An 18,875-nucleotide genomic window follows, 5' to 3' on the forward strand; every position below is an offset into this window, starting at 1 on the left:
AGCTATTTAATTGGAAAAGTAAGACACAGTGATAACGTACTTTGCATTAATGTAGAACATATTTGAATAAATTTCCCCGAAGCACAACTGAAAGCTAAGATGATTTTGCCAGTGCTATTTCTTTTGAAAATGAAACTTCCTCTAGTCGCACCTTGTATGTTGGTGCCCACATCTGTGTCCCATTGTGTTTTATGCCATCATGGTTCTGCATACTTTGATCTTGTTTTCTCCAACTGAACAAATGTCTTCAAATCTTTGCTTTCTGTTCCCACAGCTGGCTTTCTCTAACTCTTCTTTTGCTTATGTGCTATTAGACTTTTTCAGACATCTATTTTTGGACGAATCATAGCTAAAATAAGAAAAAACAGAACTGCCAACCTCGATTCCAGCTAACTTTATACCCTCATCACTGACACCACTCTCCTTCATGCAAATCATAAATAATTTGCAAATACAACATACAGTCAGTGTCGTGATAGTTTCTGACTTTGAATTCAGCTTTACTGATGTTTACAACCACTTTCTGTTTGTCTAATTCCATCCCATTACGCATCTTTTGTTTTCCATCCTATCTACCAGCTATAAGACCATAAGACATGGGAGCAGAATTAGGCCGGTCACCCATCAAGTCTGCTCTGCCGTTCCATTATGACTAATTTATTATCTCTCTCAACCCTATTCTTCTGCCTTCTGTCTTTAACCTTTGACGCCCTGACTAATCAAGAACCGATCAACCTCCACTTTAAATATACTCAATCACTCGGCCTCCACAACCATCCATAGAAATTAATTCCACAGGTTCACCACTGTCCAGCTAAAGAAATTCCTCATCTCAGTTCTAAGTGGACACTCCTCCATTCTGAGGCTGTGCCATCTGGTGTTAGACCCACCCACAATAGGAACCATCCGTTCCACATCCACTCTATTTAGACCTTTTAATATTCAATAGGTTTCAGTGGCATCTCCCCTTCATTCTTCTAAACTCCAGTGAGTACAGGCACAGAGCCATGAAACGCTCCTTGTACGTAAGCTCTTTCATCCTCAGAATCATTTCCGTGAACCTTCTCTGGACCCTTTACAATATCAGCACATCTTTTCTTAGATAAGGGGCCCAAAACTGCCCACAATACTTCAAATGCAGTTAGGCAAATACCTTATAATGCTTCAGCATTACATTCTTGCTCTTATATTCCAGTCCTCTTGAAATGTTAACATTGTATTTGCCTTCCTTAGTACTGACTCAACTCACAAATTAACCTATACCCTCTTCCAAACTTCTGCATTTCCTTGTCTAAACCCTCAGTTTGGCCAAACCCTTTAAAACTACACATAACTCAAAATGTTTAAACAGCTGTTTGGTTACTATTCCACACATTTTCTTCATCTGAAAATCCATATTTTCCTCATGTGTTTGAAGCACTTTAAATGCTCTATCAGTGATAATTGTTGCTTTTCTTTAACTCAGTGGTGCATGTTCTTTGTCAAGCTTTCAGCTGAACAACAAATTAAGTGAAACCTGCACGTAGTTATGGTTCAAAAGAAGTACAAGTTCAAAGTTCAAAGTACATTTATTATCAAGGTACATATATAACACCATATACTACCCTGAGATTAATTTTCTTGTAGGCATTCACAGTAGAGCAAAAGAAATACAATAGAATCAATGGACAACTACGCACAAAGACTGACAAACAAACAATGTGCAAATAAAAATAAATAAATTAAACAGATAGTATTGAGAACATGTTTTGTAGAGTCCTTGAGAGTGACTAGAAGGGTTGTGGAATCAGTTCAGAGTTATCCACGCAGGTTCAGGAGCCTGATGGTTGAAGGGCGATAATGGTTCCTGAACTTGGTGGAGGGGGAACTAAGCTCCCTGTAGCTTTTCCCCGGTGGCGGCAGCGATAAGAGAGCGTGGCCTGCATGGTGAGGGTCCTTGACAATGGATGCTACTTTTTGTGGCAGCGCACTTGTCAATCTGCTCAGTGGTGGGGAGGACTTTCCATGTAATGGTTGGCCATATCCACCACTTTTTTTTTGTAGGCTTTTCCATTCTTGGGCATTGGTGTTTCCATACCAAACCGTGATGCAGCCAGGGTCAGGATGCTCTCCACTGTGTATCTATCGAAGTCTCTCAAAGTTTTGGATGACGTGCTGAATCTGTGTAAACTTCTAAGAAAGTAGAGGCACTGCTGTGCCTTCTTTGTGATTGCACTTACGCAAGTAGTAAGTAAAACAATTAGTGTTCAATGTCATGTGTTTTGTACTTCTCATGCTGACTCTTCACATGCAGAGTTCTAATTCATGCTGGAATGTCACTCCATAGTCACCCATGACGTTCTTCAATGTGTGTGCAGTCTGTGATTTATTCATTAAGGAAATTGTTGCCGCTGACAAGGTCAGCTCATCCTAATAGCCTTCCAGAATCTACTTCATGTAGATATTCCAATAATAGGGTTAGCTAAGGTATTCCAGGATTTAGATAATCTAATGATGAAGGATTGGCGATAAAGTTCTAAGCCAGTATATGTGCAATCTAAAGTGGAACCTACAGTTGATAGTCTCCCCAAGCATCTGCTGTTCCTTTTATTATCTTGGGGCTAGAAGCTATAAGTTTTGTAGGTTCTGTCAGAGTATCTAGATGAGCATTTTGTAGATGATACACACTCTAACCACAGCACTTTTTATAGTTCAGGCTTATTTAGGGTTGTATATGGGGTGCTAAGCAAGCAGACTACTACTTCCTGAATTATGTTAAGCTTCTTTGGAGTGTTGGGCCTGAACTCATCCAAGCAAGTAGAGTGTATTCCATCAGATTGTAGATAATGGGAAGACTCTGGGGTGTCAGCAAGCAAGCTACTCACTTTGGAATATACAGCCTCTGACCTACATCTTCGGCTGGTCCGGTTGAAATTTGGTAAATATTATCCCCCACAATGATAATGCCATTGAATATCAAGGGTGGGCAATTAGATTCTCCCTCATTGGAGATGATCATTGCCTGGACTTTCGTGGTATGAATACCCTGAGTATTATCTAGGTTTTATAAAATGCAGGCACGGACTCAGTCATTTGCTGAGAGTTGCAAAATGAATTGAACATCATGCAACTAACAGCAAGTATTTCCTTAAACCTAATATTGGAATGAAAGTCACTGACCTGCCATTTGAAGATGGACAAGCTTGGAACTGAGGAATGTCTGTAGTGAGGTCCTGTGGCTGGTGGGATTGGCTTTAAATAATCAAAGCCGTCTTTCTTTATGAATAAAGAAAGGTTATTGAATATTTTCCCCAGTGGCTTCAGTTTTATCTTACTCATTAATGACACACAAAGCTACTTTGATATCATAGAAAAAACGTACAGCACAATTCAGGTCCTTTGGCCCACAAAGCTGTGCCGAGCATGTCCTTACCTTGGGGGTTACCCGTAGCCCTCTATTTTTCTGAGCTCCATGTACCTATCCAGGAGTCTCTTAAAAGACCCTATCATATTTGCCTCCACCACCGCCGCCGGCAGCCCATTCCACGCACTCACCACTCTCTGAGTAAAAAACTTACCCCTGAAACTCCTCTGTACCTACTTCCAAGCAGCTTAAATCTGTGCCCTCTCGTGCCAGCCATTTCAGCCCTGAGAATAAGCCTCTTGACTATCCGCACTATCAATGCCACTCATCATCTTATACACCTCTATCAGGTCACTTCTCTTCCTCTTTCGCTCCAAGGAGAAAAGGCCAAGTTCACTCGACCTATTCTCATAAGGCATGCTCCCCAATCCAGGCAACATCCTTGTAAATCTCCTCTGCTCCCTGTCTATGGTTTCCATGTTCTTCCTGTAGTGAGGTGACCAGAACTGAGCACAGTACTCCAAGTGGAGTCTGACCAGGATCATATAGCTGCAACATTACCTCTCAGCTCTTAAACTCAATCCCACGATTGATGAAGGCCTATGCACCGTATGCCTTCTTAACCATAGAGTCAACCTGCACAGCAGCTTTAGTGTCCTATGGACTAGTACCCCAAGATCCCTCTGATCTCCACACTGCCAAGAGTCTTACCATTAATACTATATTCTTCCATCATATTTGACCTACCAAAATGAACCACCTCACACTTATCTGGGTTGAACTCCATCTGTCACTTCTCAGCCCAGTTTTGCATCCTATCAATGTCCCGCTGTAACCTCTGACAGCCCTCCACACTATCCACAACATCCCCAACCTTTGTGTCATCAGCAAATTTACTAACCCATCCCTCCACTTCCTCATCCAGGTCATTTATAAAATAAAACAAAAGCAATCAGATTACCCTTACCTCAGCTCTTTGCTTCATGTTTCATCCAAGGGGTTTGATGAAGTCTGGAACCAACTGGCCCTATCTTCATTGGTACAGCCAGGCCTTATTGGTCTCATAGCCTTTTATATAGCACTGGAGTTAGCTACATCTGGATACCATTTGGAGTGAGTGGAAATTGGCTTCTGTGACAGTGACAAATTTCAGGAGAAAGCTGAAATGGATCATCTACTAGCCACTTATGGCTGAATATGGTTGTGAAAGCTTCAGTTTTATCTTCAACAGTCATATGCTGGGCCCTGTCATTATTGAGGATGATTTTTTTTTTGCCGGACCCTTTTCCTCCCATTCGTAACTAAATCTGGTAGAAGTCCAGGGCTTTCAACCTATCCAGTGGTTCTGGGATCACATAGCTTAAGTTATCCTATGCTCCTTTGAGGACATGTGAACACACACACATACAAAGACTTTTGTTGGTGCTTCCCTTCACCCTGCTCCTAACCAGGGTGGATCCACTCACTGTTCTGTTTCTTTTGGAAGAGCAGGGGATATGCTCAAAATCAAAGTAAAAGTTATTATCAGAGAACATACATGTCATCACTTACAACCCTGAGATTCTTTTTCTGCTGGCATACTTAGCAAATCTTTAGAACAGTGTTAGACGTTGAGGTTATAATTTGTGCTACTATATATTTCTGCTGCCACATGGTGCTTTCTGGTTTGTTAGTTTTGAGTTAATAAATCTATCCCAAGTCTATCCTATTTAACACTATTGTCAAACAAGAAAATTATGGGTATCCTTGATATGAAGGTGGTACTCAGAAGGATCAGTGGTAGTCACTTCTACCAATTTTTGTAATGGACACATCTGTGGCAGGGAAATTAGTGAGAAGAAGGTCAGATATGTGCTTCCCTGGTGTTGTTTTGTTCAATACATGCCAGAGACAATTTTAGTAGCCATATCTTCAGTCAGTGTTGGTGCTACTGGACCATTCGGAAATCTGAATGTTGAGGACTTGCAGGGCTAACCTCGCTTTCCTTGGTCTCTCTTTGGGCGGGGGTGGGGGGTGGGGGGTGGTCTAACTGCTGGCAGAAGGTGATTTCAGCAGTAAATTAAGAATCACACATGTACCAAGTATAAATGCAAGATATTTATAAACCAAAATGAACTTTTAAGGTAGTTTTGTAGTCATCACTATAAAGACAAAAATCAAATGATTACAGAAGTGTAAATTCAACAGACTATGATTTGAATATGTGTCTCTGGGTCATCTCCAATAACTTAACCACACTTCTATTCCTCTAACGTGCTCCCCCTGTAGGACAGTTTGTGAAGCAAGCAGAAATATCACAATTTGGATTTGTGGCTAATATTGTGTACTGTGACGATGCTTATTTCGAGGCCGAACTATATAAGCATGCACACATATTCCGACAGGTATTTCGGAATAAATACTTCAGAACAGGATTATTTTTCTCTGACTTCTCGCTTAGAACAGCATCAAAGATCAACTCCATTATAAACAACAAGGCCACCAAGCATTGTTCTTAACTACAGGGGAAAATAATTTCACAATGTACCAGCAAAGTAAACTGAGAGGTTTAAGATAACAGGTCAACCCATTCTTAACGCAAAACTCGGTGAATTAAAACAATTGTCTTCACTGAAGATAGGCCTGTAAACGGATTTTAAGATAACCAGACTTGCGGAATAGATCGAACAGATTTGGTTTGAAAAATCAGTTACATTACTCGAAAATGTGATCGAAGCAGTTTGAGTTTTTTTAACTATATTTACATATGAGAGTAAATATTTGTAGGAAAGGGGGATGGAGGTGGGAGAGGGATGTGGAAGAATCCTTCGCATTGACTATTGTAAGTTTTTATAATTCGTTCTCCAAACGATGATCAAAACATTTCCTTTCGATGCACACAAAAATACGGAATCTTTTAAAAAGTTGATTGAATATCAACGGGGAAAGGTACGAGATAGTGTATTTCCTTTAGTTTAACTTAATCCTGTAGCAGCGCCGTATGTCCACCTCCTCGGATGACCTCATTTATTTTGAGCGCTTCCTCTCTCCACCTCCAGCTCTTCGCTGGGACGCTTAAGGAGGCGGGTGTCCGGCAGCCGGATCCTAAGCACTCAACTCCCAGTCCCTCCTCTCCAAAGGGCTGCCTGGTTAAGAGCATTGCGCAGGAATTTCCGGCGGTTTACGCCCTTGGTGGAATTACAAGCGCTGGGTGATTTTTGTTACCTGCCAGGAGTCGAGTACTCGTTCCTCCGCATTAGCTGCCGGAGGTTTCGCCCGGCTTCTGTTGGTACCGGAGACTTCGTTTCGAGTTCCGCTCGCGATTCCTCGCCGAAGTCAAAAGCAAAGCAAGAATCATGTCTGGTAGCAATTCGGCCACGATTGATACCGTGAAGAGAAAAATCCAGTTTTTGCAACAGCAGGCGGACGTGGCAGAGGAAAAGGCTGAGCAGCTACAGAGGGAGCTCGACACCGAGCGGCAGGCGAGAGAGAGGGTGAGCAACGGACAGTCTTAACGTGGTGTTGGGTGTTTGCGGCATCCTCAGCTCCCCATGGCAAATCTCCGCAAATCTTGGCGCTGCATTAGTTTAACCACCGAGTCAGACCCTTCTACCACCCCCCCCATGTAAAGTGGCGAGGACTAGCTCAAAGCTTCCTCTGACCTCCTGAGATTTATTGTAAGGAGATGTCTAAAACTAAGCTGTTGCCGCATTGCACGGAAACAAAGGTTGAATGTGGCTCTGAGTATTCATTCAAAATGGTGGAGGGAGGCTGGGTGTTGGCCAAGGGGTTATGGAGTCGGCACAACTTAAGCTCGGGATCGAAATCTCGGCTTCAGATCACTGTTGCCATCACCAAATTGTTCTTTATTTCATTGCAAGGCAGTAAATTTTGGTCTTTTAGAACGAGGTTACCTGATGTAAGACAAGTCTTACCTCTGATCTATGACATCCTTTCTTCCTAGTGTGCCGGGACGTGACTGGACTTTATGATAAGGACGGCTCGGTGCTTTAGACATTGATTTATTTTGTATATTTTTTTTATTGCCCGGCAAACTTAACGCAGCCCCAAAGAATTTTGTGCGGGTTTAATTCCGCCGCCCTCCTCCTCCTCTCGCCCCATTGAAGTTGGAGTCAGGGGGAATGCAGCGAAATCTGGCTGCCTCAGAGCGGCCCCGGGAGGAGTTACCTGCCGATCGCCGGCACCGACCGGGCTTTTCCTCTGACCGGGCACTTCGCAACATGCACAAATTCACTTTATGCACTCTTCAGTGAATGGGCGGGGTCCGGGTTTGACTTTGTAAGAGAACATTCCAGCCTTTTCGTGCTCTTAGCTGTTGGCTTCGCCAACATTTTTGTCGGAGTTTTCATATTGCAGTTGTGATCTCTGGGCTACGCTTTTAATATAAAACCTCCAGGTCTGCAAATGTGCTTGTATTCATCCACGTGCACCATTTTTAGATACTTTAATGTATTTTCCAGGATTATATTTTGATGGTCTGTAGCGCAGTCCCCCTTGGTAGATATTATTGCCATGTACTTCCATATAGACGTTTGAAAATGGGAAGGGGAGACTTGACACACTCCTTAAGATCAGTTTACTAAATTGAGCCATACTGGAGAATACTTGGTGCAGTTGTTGACTGACCATTATGAATGCCTTGCAGGTGTACTCAACAAAATATGCAAAGGGATACCCATTCATATAAAACTGCTTCATCCTATTTGAGTCACCGTACTTGACTATTCTTGACGTGCATTTCTTGTTTCTTTGTGCAAACATACAGTTAGAAAGTGAGTATTCAGAAATTGTTACATGATGAAGTGAAATGCCAAGGATACTTGTAGTTTTATTAATGTAGCAAACAAAAATTTCAGTACTTTGATTAGTTTCTCTTTTGCGGTGATGGAGATGGTGAATGTGGTTACTGGAATTAAAACTATTTTGCTAAATGTAAGTGTATATCTATGACATTTCTAGCCTGCTGTATTCATTTTCCAATTAGTTGATGTGGTTTTTCCCCCAGCAAAGGGATGTGGAGATGAAGTGGGTAAATGGAAATATGAGACATATAAGCCACCATCTCGTTTAAGTGACCTAATTGCATCAGATCTAAAGTGGCCTTCTCTTCTCATAGTACAAAAGAATTCTTCCTTAAAGATGATCTCACCATAGTTTGGATAACCACCTATCCTTTTGGCATTGGCTTATTATTGTCACATGTATCAGAATACAGTGAAAAACTTGTTTTGATACTGTTCATACAGATCGAGTCATTACATAGTGTTTTGAGGTAAAACAATAACAATGCAGAATAGTGTGTTGAGAGCTACAGAGACAGTGCATTCAAGGCAACCATAAAGTGCAACCAGGTAGATCTTGAGGTCAAGAGCCCAATAACTAAACTTTTAAGGGTTGTTTGGGCAGTGCACAAACCAATATGACTGACACTCAGCTTTATTCCCATTCTATCAACTAAAGCCAGAACCCTCCCAAATTTCATGATCATTGTGCAATACATTTTAAAATGAAAGTTAACTGGTTCCAGCTTTTGTTCCAATCCTTATCCAGAAACTGGTTGTTCTAATGCAGGGGCTTCACAGCTTTTTTTTTTGCCATGGACCAACACCATTAAGCAAGTAGTCTGTGGATCCCAGGCTGGGAACCACTATTCTATTAATCCATTTTGTACTGTACGACTTACTTAGCTTGTTTTTATATATTGTAGCCTTAATCATGATTGATTGCATTTGGGTCAAGCTTAACGTGGTTCTTTATCTGCTTACCAAAGCTAACAGCTCAGGACAGTTGTGATCTTCTGTTGAAATTGCAGATCTCATGTTTGCCAAGTGTAAATCTAAGCTGGCCTTGTCTTGCATCTCTTTTCTTCTATGTTGAAGGTGGTAGGTCACTGTCCATTTGGACCCTGGGTTTGAACTTGGACTTTTGGGGTGTGCTGTTGTAGCCGACCCATGTTGCCATCTCAGAATGCTCATGTAGGACTCACCAAATTAGTTGGGAAAAGCAACCATGATTTTGTTTCACAACATCCCCTGCCCTAGCTTTGTTTTGGAGATCACTATGGGTGATTATAAATTCCCCACTGTTGCTGAGGCTGATGTTCCCTGTCTTTGTAAGTGGGGATTGATTATTTGATGCTGTGTCACCTGATACAAGGCTGGTTTCTTGTCTTCATCTGGTTTCAGTGTTCTGGTTGTAAGTTGTAATCTTGAGCAGAGAGAAATTGGGATAATTACTGCTCAAGATTACAGTTTAGTACCCTTCATGGAAAAGGGCAAATGTGTCAAATAGGATTTGTATCTGATAATTTGCCTTATGATCTAAAAGTTTCAGTGTTTTGGACCGTGGAGTGAGGCACTAGCTGAGAATCAGCCATTCCCCTACAAGAATGACCATCCTCAGAATAAATTCGAATATAGCTAAAAAGGAGCTTGAATGCTAATGTGACCAATTTTACTGAGAACTCACTGACTTGAATGAAAGATGGAAATTCTGTGCTAATTTTTTCAGTTGTATGTAAATGGCCTGAAATAATCACAAATCATTAATTTGGTGGATCTGATTTGGACGCTGTTTAATATGGTGGTCAAATCCAAATTGATATCAATTACAAAGATTCCATTACTTTCCAAAAGAATTTTAGTAGTGATTTATGATTCACTTTTTACATGTAAAGTTTGTGGCTTATTTAAAACTAAGTCAATGTGATTATAGTGAAATAAGTTGAACTAGTTAATTCCAAATTTGATGATGGATGACCAGTCTTCATCAGAATTCCCTATATACTAATCAGTTGAACAGAGCCGGAGTACAAGTGATGGTGTTTAAATAAACTTTATTTAATAATTATTGCAAGTCCACATATAGACATACAGTGGAGGATATTATAAACATTTTTTGCGATGACTCTCTTGCCAAGAGTACTCTTGGCTATGAAGAAGGCTTGGATAAACACAAATTGTATTGCTTGTAACAGGAACTTAGAGGGGACTTAATTGAGATGGATAAAACTAGGGAGCTCAGATAGAGTACATGGAAACTGCTTATTTCTCTTGGTAGAGTGGCATAAATTTGAAGGAATCAGTAGAAGGATTAGAGAGGAAATGCAAGAAAGTTTTTCACCCAGTTACTTTGAATAGCAATTGTCAAGGACTCCAATCTGTTTGCATTTTGGCAGGAGGTTTGGAGTGGGTGTGTATCATTGCTTTGGGAATAGGCGTATTCACTTGACCCCTTATTAGACAAGATAACTGTTTCCCTGTATATATGAAAACCAGGGACTGCCAATTAAGTTCATAAACTTTGTACTTTATTACATTATGACATGCTAATAACATGAAATTCTTGCTTATGTACAGTACTTTAGCTTGGCCTCATGAGTATGCATGATCAAGTGTTAAATCTTCTGAACACAGCTGGATTGAATGGTCTCTGAAGCAGCAACAAGGCGTATTTTTTCAGTTTTTCGCTTCAGATAGCAATTATTTATGAAATGATTCAGTATGAAATGATTCAGTATTTAGTAGAATTCAATGTATAAGGAAAGATTGTTCATTGGGACACAATGAAAATAGTAATTGTGTCATTCGTTACAGTGTTTGAATCGGTTCAGTAAGCAGGTCTATCAATGTACTTTTTGCATATAAAGCTTGAGTAGTCTTATTTATAACCTGTTCTGTAATTGTTAATATTACACACATATTTTCATGGGGTATTGGTTCCTGCTTAGCAGGTGGGACGGTGCTGCCCACTAAAGTAGATTGGTCTCATGATGAGTGAGTTAAAGTAGTCAAGGTTGATACATCTTAACAACTGAGAATACCAATGGATGTTTGCTTCATTTGTATTTTGTTCAGGAACTGTTGAGAAGTTGCATCCAACCTTTCCTTATCATTGTCCTGTTGCAGTATCTGGACGCAAGACATCAGCCATCCCTTTGCCTGAACAGCTGTTGCTTCAGCTTTTCCAGCACTTTCTCTTCTCCAGATTCCAGCATCTGCAGTTTCTTAACCCCTTACTTGTCTTTTAATAACACATTTGCCATTCATGTGAACTTGCTGATATCTGCCATGCATTCAGATGGTTCTGGGTCATAGTCAGTACCCCTGGACTTGCAGTTGCATGCTTTTAGAACATGGAACTAGAACACTGCAGCATAGTACAGGCCCTTTGGCCCACAATGTAGTGCTGCACATAACCTATTCAATGACTTTTGTGCAAAATGCAGTTTCAGCTGTCTGGCAAAATTGTAGGTTGGTACTTTGCATGAATGAAAAGCATTGACTTTGAAGAGGTGAGTTTGTCTGGATAAGTTTCTGGCAAAATTCATTCTAGAAGTGTCAGATAGTTAGTGTTTTAATATATATGGTTTGTGATTGTAGGTTTGATGGATTAGGACATTAGAAGTTGGTGTGTTACATACATTTGTTTTTTGATAATGATATGTTTTTAGTGTAATAGTTCTAGTAGGGAAATCTGTTGGTTCAGAAGTGGACCTGGAGGTCAAAAGTGACCTTAAAGGTTTGGTTCTGCTTTTATCAGATTACTGAAACTCAGTCTAATCTCCAGCAGATCAGGGTGTGGCCATCATACTTGAGTTTCATGCCGTCTACAGAGGCAGTGCTCCATTGGTAGTGATTACTATATTTTGAAAGAACAGATGGTGTGGTAAAAGCGGGGTCTTCATTGAAGTTGATTTGTGTAGTAAGGCACCAGCAAACATGATGAGACTACCACTCTGCTCTCACTGCATCCTACCCTGAGATTCATTTTCTTGTAGGCATTCACAGTAGATACAAGGAAACAGAATAGAATTAATGAAGAACTATACACAAAGACAGACAAACAACCAAGGTGCAAAAGTTTACAAATTGTGCAAATATGAAAAGAAAAACTAATAATGGATAAATTTTGAATAACATTGAGAACATGAGTTATAGAGTCCTTGAAAGTGAGTCCATAGGCTGTGGGTTCACTGTTGAGGTAAGTGATCAGTGAGCTGTCTGATTTTAGACATCTGTGGCAACATTCTGGGTATCACCAAATCTTGTAAATTTGTTTCTGCACAACTGTTGGTTGCAGACATTGCTGTTCATGAAGGTTTATAGTATAGAGTTGCCTGTTTTGCTTGTAGGTTCTTGTGTTCAATTTACTGGTGTTTGTGTCTCCATCTTCTGGAAATTTGTATTATACCTATCTTGTTCTAAAGCTGGGGTATCTACAGATAACTGGCTACTATGGTAGCTATATGTCAGAAATGTTTTTTGAAATGTGCAGATTAAGACCTTTTGCTAAGCAAAGTCAATTGAATTTCTGTTGTGCATTTTGTCCCCATATTCCTAATTCTTTTTCTCTGAAGGGTGGGGCTTGTTGTTTATTTATTCCAAACTGCGAACATGGACACTGACAAGCAACTTGCTGAAACAGTAATTCCTCACTCAAGTTCTCTACATTTTCGTTTCCTATGAGGTGCTTAAACTCTTTAATATCAAGCTATTCATACTTGGGCATCAAGTTTATCACCCTGAGCTATATCAGTAGTTTAACACTGTTATTCATGACCTTTTGGAAGATTTTGTGCAGTCTAAAAGCTGCAGGTACACTGATGGAGAAGCACGTGTATTTGCAAACTGACCTAGAAGAAGCCTTATAGAGGACAGGGCATCATTTGGATTTGCCTCTGCATCTCTACTCTGGCATTACTGTATTGTTTAACCACATCTGTTGCATGCCTTTTATTTTGATAGTATCTTAAAAACAAAGTTACATGGTTTCTGTCTCTTGTGATCTTTCTAGGATCAGTTTGAGAGAAATTTTTGCCTTGCCTAAAGAATTATTTTCCATCTTCACCAAGGTGTCACTTTGTACATTGTATAGTACCCAACGGAGTTGTGGAATATCATTGCAATCTTCTTTTTGTGTCTTTAAATGTTCAAGAACATGTGTGAAAGCATGAATTATCCACTTAATGCCTTGAGCCATTCAGTTCACCATGTTTCTTCTTGTTCTTTGTCAACTTCTGATGGCTATGCTCACTTTATCTCCAAAACATCTATTGATTCAATATGCTCAGTTTCATAAGCACCCAGAACTCATTGGGGTGACAGTACTCCACCAGGTGAAGAAATTTCTCATTTGACTGTCCACTTTCTGCATCTCCTAAATGCCTCTGCACGTCATCATTTGTGTATTGCTTACCATTAAAACCAAAATAACCTCATTTTTAAAAAACTAAATCAATAGTTTTATTCTTGCAAGTTCTATTCCCAGCGGCAGTTGTCTTACCCTCTCAATTTACTGCCACCTAATATTCCCACTTTGCTTCCTATTGCTTGCAAAACAGGATGCAGTGTAGTCATTTTCTTCATCTAGATCATCGATGTTGATTATAAATTGTTAGGAGCCCTGCACTGATCTTGGGTTAAGCCATAGCAGTGGCCTTATGATTTTGGGGTGGCAGTTCATTCCTATTGATGTCTCTCCTACAAATAATTCTCAATCAATGTTCAATATATTATTCCTCCAACTCTTTGCTGTTTCTGGCATTTCCAAGCCTGAATGCTTGAAGCTGCAGTAAGCAAAACAGTGCCGAATTGTCTTCCTGCTTATTTCTCACCAACTATTGGTGACAAAAATTACTGCTTGAATACAAACACCAGTAACTGGTGCTGTTTTTTTAAAAAACTTCTTGCTCTCAGCATGGTATGGTGTCTAATGACTGCACAAGTGCATGTGACTGACACTAGTTAGAAACTGTTTGGCACATCTCTTGCCCCAACTAAGTGGCATAGTGTCCCAAATAAACCAAGGGACTCCTGTCTATTTTCACGATTAGTTTTTGTTCTTTAAAAGTTGTCCCAAATAAGCAGCTGTCCAGGTTAACCAATGGCTTAATTAATTGGAGTCCATTGTATTTGGTTTAGTCATTTTCTTCCCCATTTTTTTAAAAAAGAGCTCCTATTGCTAACTCCTAAGAAGCATTTTAAGATTTTTTCATTGCTGTTTTTGTTACTGTTTATATTGGTGTGGAAGCTTTCCTTTTATCTTCTAGTTGTTTTTCATGTGAGTTTTGCAGTCATTCATTGCAGGGTCAGGCTACAATGTTATAATTTATTATCTTGCACTGTTTTCTGAAGGGTGAGTTGATCATGATGTGGTATTTCAATCTGCTGGAGGATCTGTGGTTCAAGCAGTGGGTCCTCCTGCAGGGGCACACCCCTCTTTCTTTTCCACTATCCTCTTGTCAAACAGCACGAATTTACATGTTTTTGCTATTCTAACTTTATAGTTATGCACAGTAGAGTAGTGGTTAGCATAATTGCCTTACAGAGCCAGTGCTCACAGATTGGAATTCAATTCTGGCTGCTCTCTGTAAGTAGGGGTGTGGAGGGCTATGGTCATGGTGCAGATCGATGGGAGTAGGCAGTTTAAATGGGTTTTGGTATGGACTAGATGGGCTGAATGGCTGTGTTTTTCTATGACTAGTTCTCCTTGTTGCTGCAGGGCTTTCTTTTAGATGCTGTGGTTTACTCTTACATTCCGAAGCCGTGCAGATTAGGGTTGGTGAGTTGGGGGCATGCTGCATTGCTGCCAGAAACAGAGCAACACTTGCGGGCTTCCTAGCACAATCCTCGATGACTTGATGCGAATGGTATGTTTCAATGTACGTGTGACAAATAAGGCTAATCTTTATATTAGTGGTTGTTTTGAGGGCGGAGGTTAGGAATTGAATTTGTCTTCAAATTTAATTGCAGAATTAGAATCTGTGTTCAAAGAGAACTAGAGCAACTATATTTAGACTGGTTTAGTTAACAATCTCAAGTGCAGTCATTGTAAGTCATTTGTAGTCTGCTTTGTAATCTGCTCTTCCATTGTACATTGAGTGCCTTAGATAGACTGGTGCTGCACTACAGTGGCATTATCATTCATATGGAAGTTGAAAGTTCTAAAGAATGCATGTTTGTCTTCTGTAATACTAGCGTTGGTAGCAAGTTTTTCTCTTCAGTTGTGATGTGTGAGTTCTGTTCCAGAGCATGCATGCTACCATTATGAATGGTGCAAGGGAATGTTGCATCATAGAGGTGCCATGTGATCTCTCAGATATGACATTTAATCAAGTCACTGTCCTTACAGGAAGTACAGGATTTCATGGCCTTAATTGAAAAGCACAGGAGTTTTTCTGCTGACCTTGTGATCTTCAAGTAGGCACACTAGATCACGCAGTCTGGTCACTACTTTCTGGTGTTGCTAGAGTGCTATTATTTGTGGATGTAGCACAGTAAGAGGCTGTTCCGGTTCAACGAGCCAGCACCAGCTGATGTGATCAATTAACCTTTGGAATGTGGGTGTTGGAGAACCAGAGTGCCCGGAGGAAACCTACGCAGTCACGGGGTGAACATGCAAGCTCTTTACAGACAGTGGCGGGTGTGAGTGTGGGGCTCTGGTGCTGTAATATTGTTACGCTACCGTGCTGCCCTGTTTTTTGGGTGAGAGGTGACTTTTCTTCAAAACTTGTCGGAGAATTTCTTCTCCAAAATGCATGCAGGTCCTTTCCAGGTTCCATCAGGGTTCCATTCTTGTGAACTGTTGGTAATCCAAACATTTTACAAGTCAGAATTGTGGCTGGGAAATGCTTCCAAATGCTTGCTTGTTTGTAATGGCTGTATATAAGCTAGGCTTTCATTAGCTGGGGAGGGTGTGTGCTAGCAAAATTGCTTTGACTTTTTTGAAGGCAGACATGACCTTGCCTAATCAATAGCAAAACTATAAAGCCTGTTTAAGACCAGCTGATGGGGACACTATTCCTTTCTCTCCATCTCACTAATTTAAGACCAGCTGTGAGGACACTATTCCACTCTCTCCATCTCACTAAACTCTATGTCTTCAGTCATGAGCAGTGTGATGTAATTGTAAATGATGTGGGTTGCTAGGAGAATATTTTTTACAATACCTCCCTGCGCTTCAAAACTGGAGATTTGAAGTCTTAAGAGGTTTAGAGTGTATCTTTGAACGATCCAGTCTGACTGAGACACTCCCTCACTGCTGGATTGTTAACTTAGATTTTTGTGATCTGTTTTGCAGAAGGGGACCTGAACTCTAGTAGGGCATGTTCAACCAGCCGAGTACGGGGCCTTCAAAATCCAGTTTAAACTGTATTATTTTGACTGATGTTGGTCAGTTTGAGTCTTTCTCTCTATTGCATTGTCAATTGTATACTTTTTTAAAATCTAACTTGTAATATTCAAGGTAAAAATATCAGCAAAGAGTTTGTTAAGTGTTTGCTTGCCATGAATATGCATCATTGCTCGCATCAAAAGGGCTCCAGTAAAGTATCTGAAACTTAAAGAGTAATACAGCATTGGAAACAGACTTTTTGATCCTACTGGTCCATGCTGAATACAACATCCTTCCTGCTAGTTCCAGTTTCCTGGGTTTGGCCCTTGACCCTCCAATCCTCTCCGATCCGTGTCCCTTAAATATTGCAATTCTACCCCTGACCACTTTCTCTAGCAGCTCTTTTTTTCAACTTGATTTTTCTGGAAAAACTTGTAAAGAAGATCTTGCAGCAGATGAAACAGTGAGGAAGTAAATACTTCTATCAGGTTTTAATTTAAAAGGAGAGAGACTGTACCAATGGAACCTAGCTTCTTGAGAGAATACGTAAAAATTTATTAAAAAGAAATCCATTGCAAAGAATCTGATCTACTGAAAGTGATAAATCCGGGGTGGGGTGGGGTGTATTTTCCAAGGCTGTTGATTTGAAATAATCAATATTAAAATAATCAGTCTTTTAGAATTGAGATGGAAAAATTCTTCAAAGGATTGTGAATGTGAGTCACTTGAAGTGTATTCAAAGCCAAAATTAATAGGTTTGTGGATATTTGAGGGGCAAAAGGGATGTCATAGAAGGTGGATTTTTAGCAGAAGATTATATTTGTATTGATTGACTTGATGGCCAAATGTCTGCGCCTACTTGACATTAAACTTCATCAATTTTATCAGTTTCTTATCTGTCATTTCAAGGGATGGAATGCTTAGTTATAATTATAGGATGCTACTTGCTTGCCATGGTCTGCCTTTGGTTGGATAGAAACTTAGACTATTCTTCTACAATAAAGAGAGGGCGGATGATTCTTTTTAAATTCTCAATAAGCAGCAGTTGAGGGATTTGGCTGCGATCCCTCTGTAGTTCTAAATGTTGGGAACAGAACATTTTGTAATGAAGCTGCTTGCTAAAGATTTTTCTTGTGTTTTTAATTTTAAGATAATATTTGTTCCAATGTTCATATTTTCAACCAGCAGTTTGCCCTGTAACCCTTCACAGAACCTCGGGGGGGGGGGTGGTCGAGTAGGAGGAACAGCAACTAGTTGAATAACTTCGTAAATGTAACCCTATCCACCACGCTTCCCCCCCCCCACCCTGGGCCACATTCGTTAGTAACTACTTCACCCTGCATATTTTATCCTACTGTTGGCAGTTCTTGGAGTGAGGCATTTTCATTGCCAATTTGCATTGCGACTCACAAAAACGAGAAAATCTGCAGAGGGGGAAAGCCAAGCGACAGACACAAAATGCTGAGGAACTCAGCAGGCCAGGTAGCATCTATGGGAAAAGAGTAAACTGCTGATGTTTTGGGCCGAGACCCTACATCAGTACTTGTGAAGTGTCTGTTGCTTGAATTGTGACTTTTAGGAGGCCTGCCTTGAGTTTGGTCTCAAATGCTGAATACAACTTGCCTTTGATTTTCTGTTACTGAAATAATTGCAGTGCTACAGAATTGGTTCAAAAGCTAATTTTTCTTTCACAATGCAAGAGTTATTTTAACACTTGCAACATGCATTTGGTGAGTGCTAACAGAAGACTGGATTAATTTCTTCAACCAAACGTGTGTTTGGCGCATTTTATGAATAAAATGTATGATTCTCTAACACATGAAGTAAAATAGATGCCACTGAAGAATTGTTTGTTTTCTGCCCTTGCATGAAAACCAAGGAAGCTGGCAGCCTGGAGGTCTTTTCTTATGTGGGCAGTTGTAGCATGGTAGTAAGGTATTCAGCTAAAGATGTCCTAAGTGACCATGGTCTGCACTTGCACTTTTCAGATGTGGTCACTGGATAGTGAATGTTTACACTGTGGAAATGGTTTAAATTTTCCGGAAATAACTCATCACTTCCTTCATCATTACAGCTGCACATTATTTGTGCATTAGTGGGCTTAGCAATTGTTTGTACTTTTGTTAAGATGCGATCTTACATACAAGCTTCCTAACTACTGTCAAGTCGCAGTATTCCATGTTTATTGTTGTAACAATTTATAAACGGAAGCCAGGGTACAATAGGTAAACATTATGCCTGCATTATGGTTATTAAGATCCTGGCTGCTCCCTTATCCAAATGTTCCCTCAGCATAGACATTTATTGATTTCAGGCTTGAACATACTCCCTGGAGCATTCATTTGATTGAAGATCATTTGATTTGTATTTCTCAGCCAGTATAACCTGTAGTGAAGCCCTTGGAGCTGGATGTAAAATA

At 40.3% G+C, this 18,875-nt stretch overlaps 1 protein-coding gene across 4 annotated transcripts in view; it reads left to right on the plus strand.

The window, feature by feature from the left end:
* The window catches only part of LOC134343904 (tropomyosin alpha-4 chain-like), a 94,164-nt gene that overhangs the window by 31,849 nt on the left and 43,440 nt on the right, over window positions 1–18,875 (plus strand). The window contains exon 1 of one of the 4 annotated variants that reach the window (XM_063042813.1): window positions 6,424–6,816. The exons of 2 other annotated variants lie outside the window; for them this stretch is intronic. In XM_063042813.1, the coding sequence (XP_062898883.1) occupies window positions 6,679–6,816 (138 nt within the window). In that variant the 5' untranslated portion in view covers window positions 6,424–6,678. Of the gene's footprint in view, window positions 1–6,423; window positions 6,817–18,875 lie in introns of those variants that run through there. One more of the 4 variants, XM_063042812.1, reaches the window with a different exon arrangement.

Source organism: Mobula hypostoma, chromosome 3, assembly GCF_963921235.1.
Source record: "Mobula hypostoma chromosome 3, sMobHyp1.1, whole genome shotgun sequence".
NCBI classification, from domain to species: Eukaryota; Metazoa; Chordata; class Chondrichthyes; order Myliobatiformes; family Myliobatidae; genus Mobula; species Mobula hypostoma.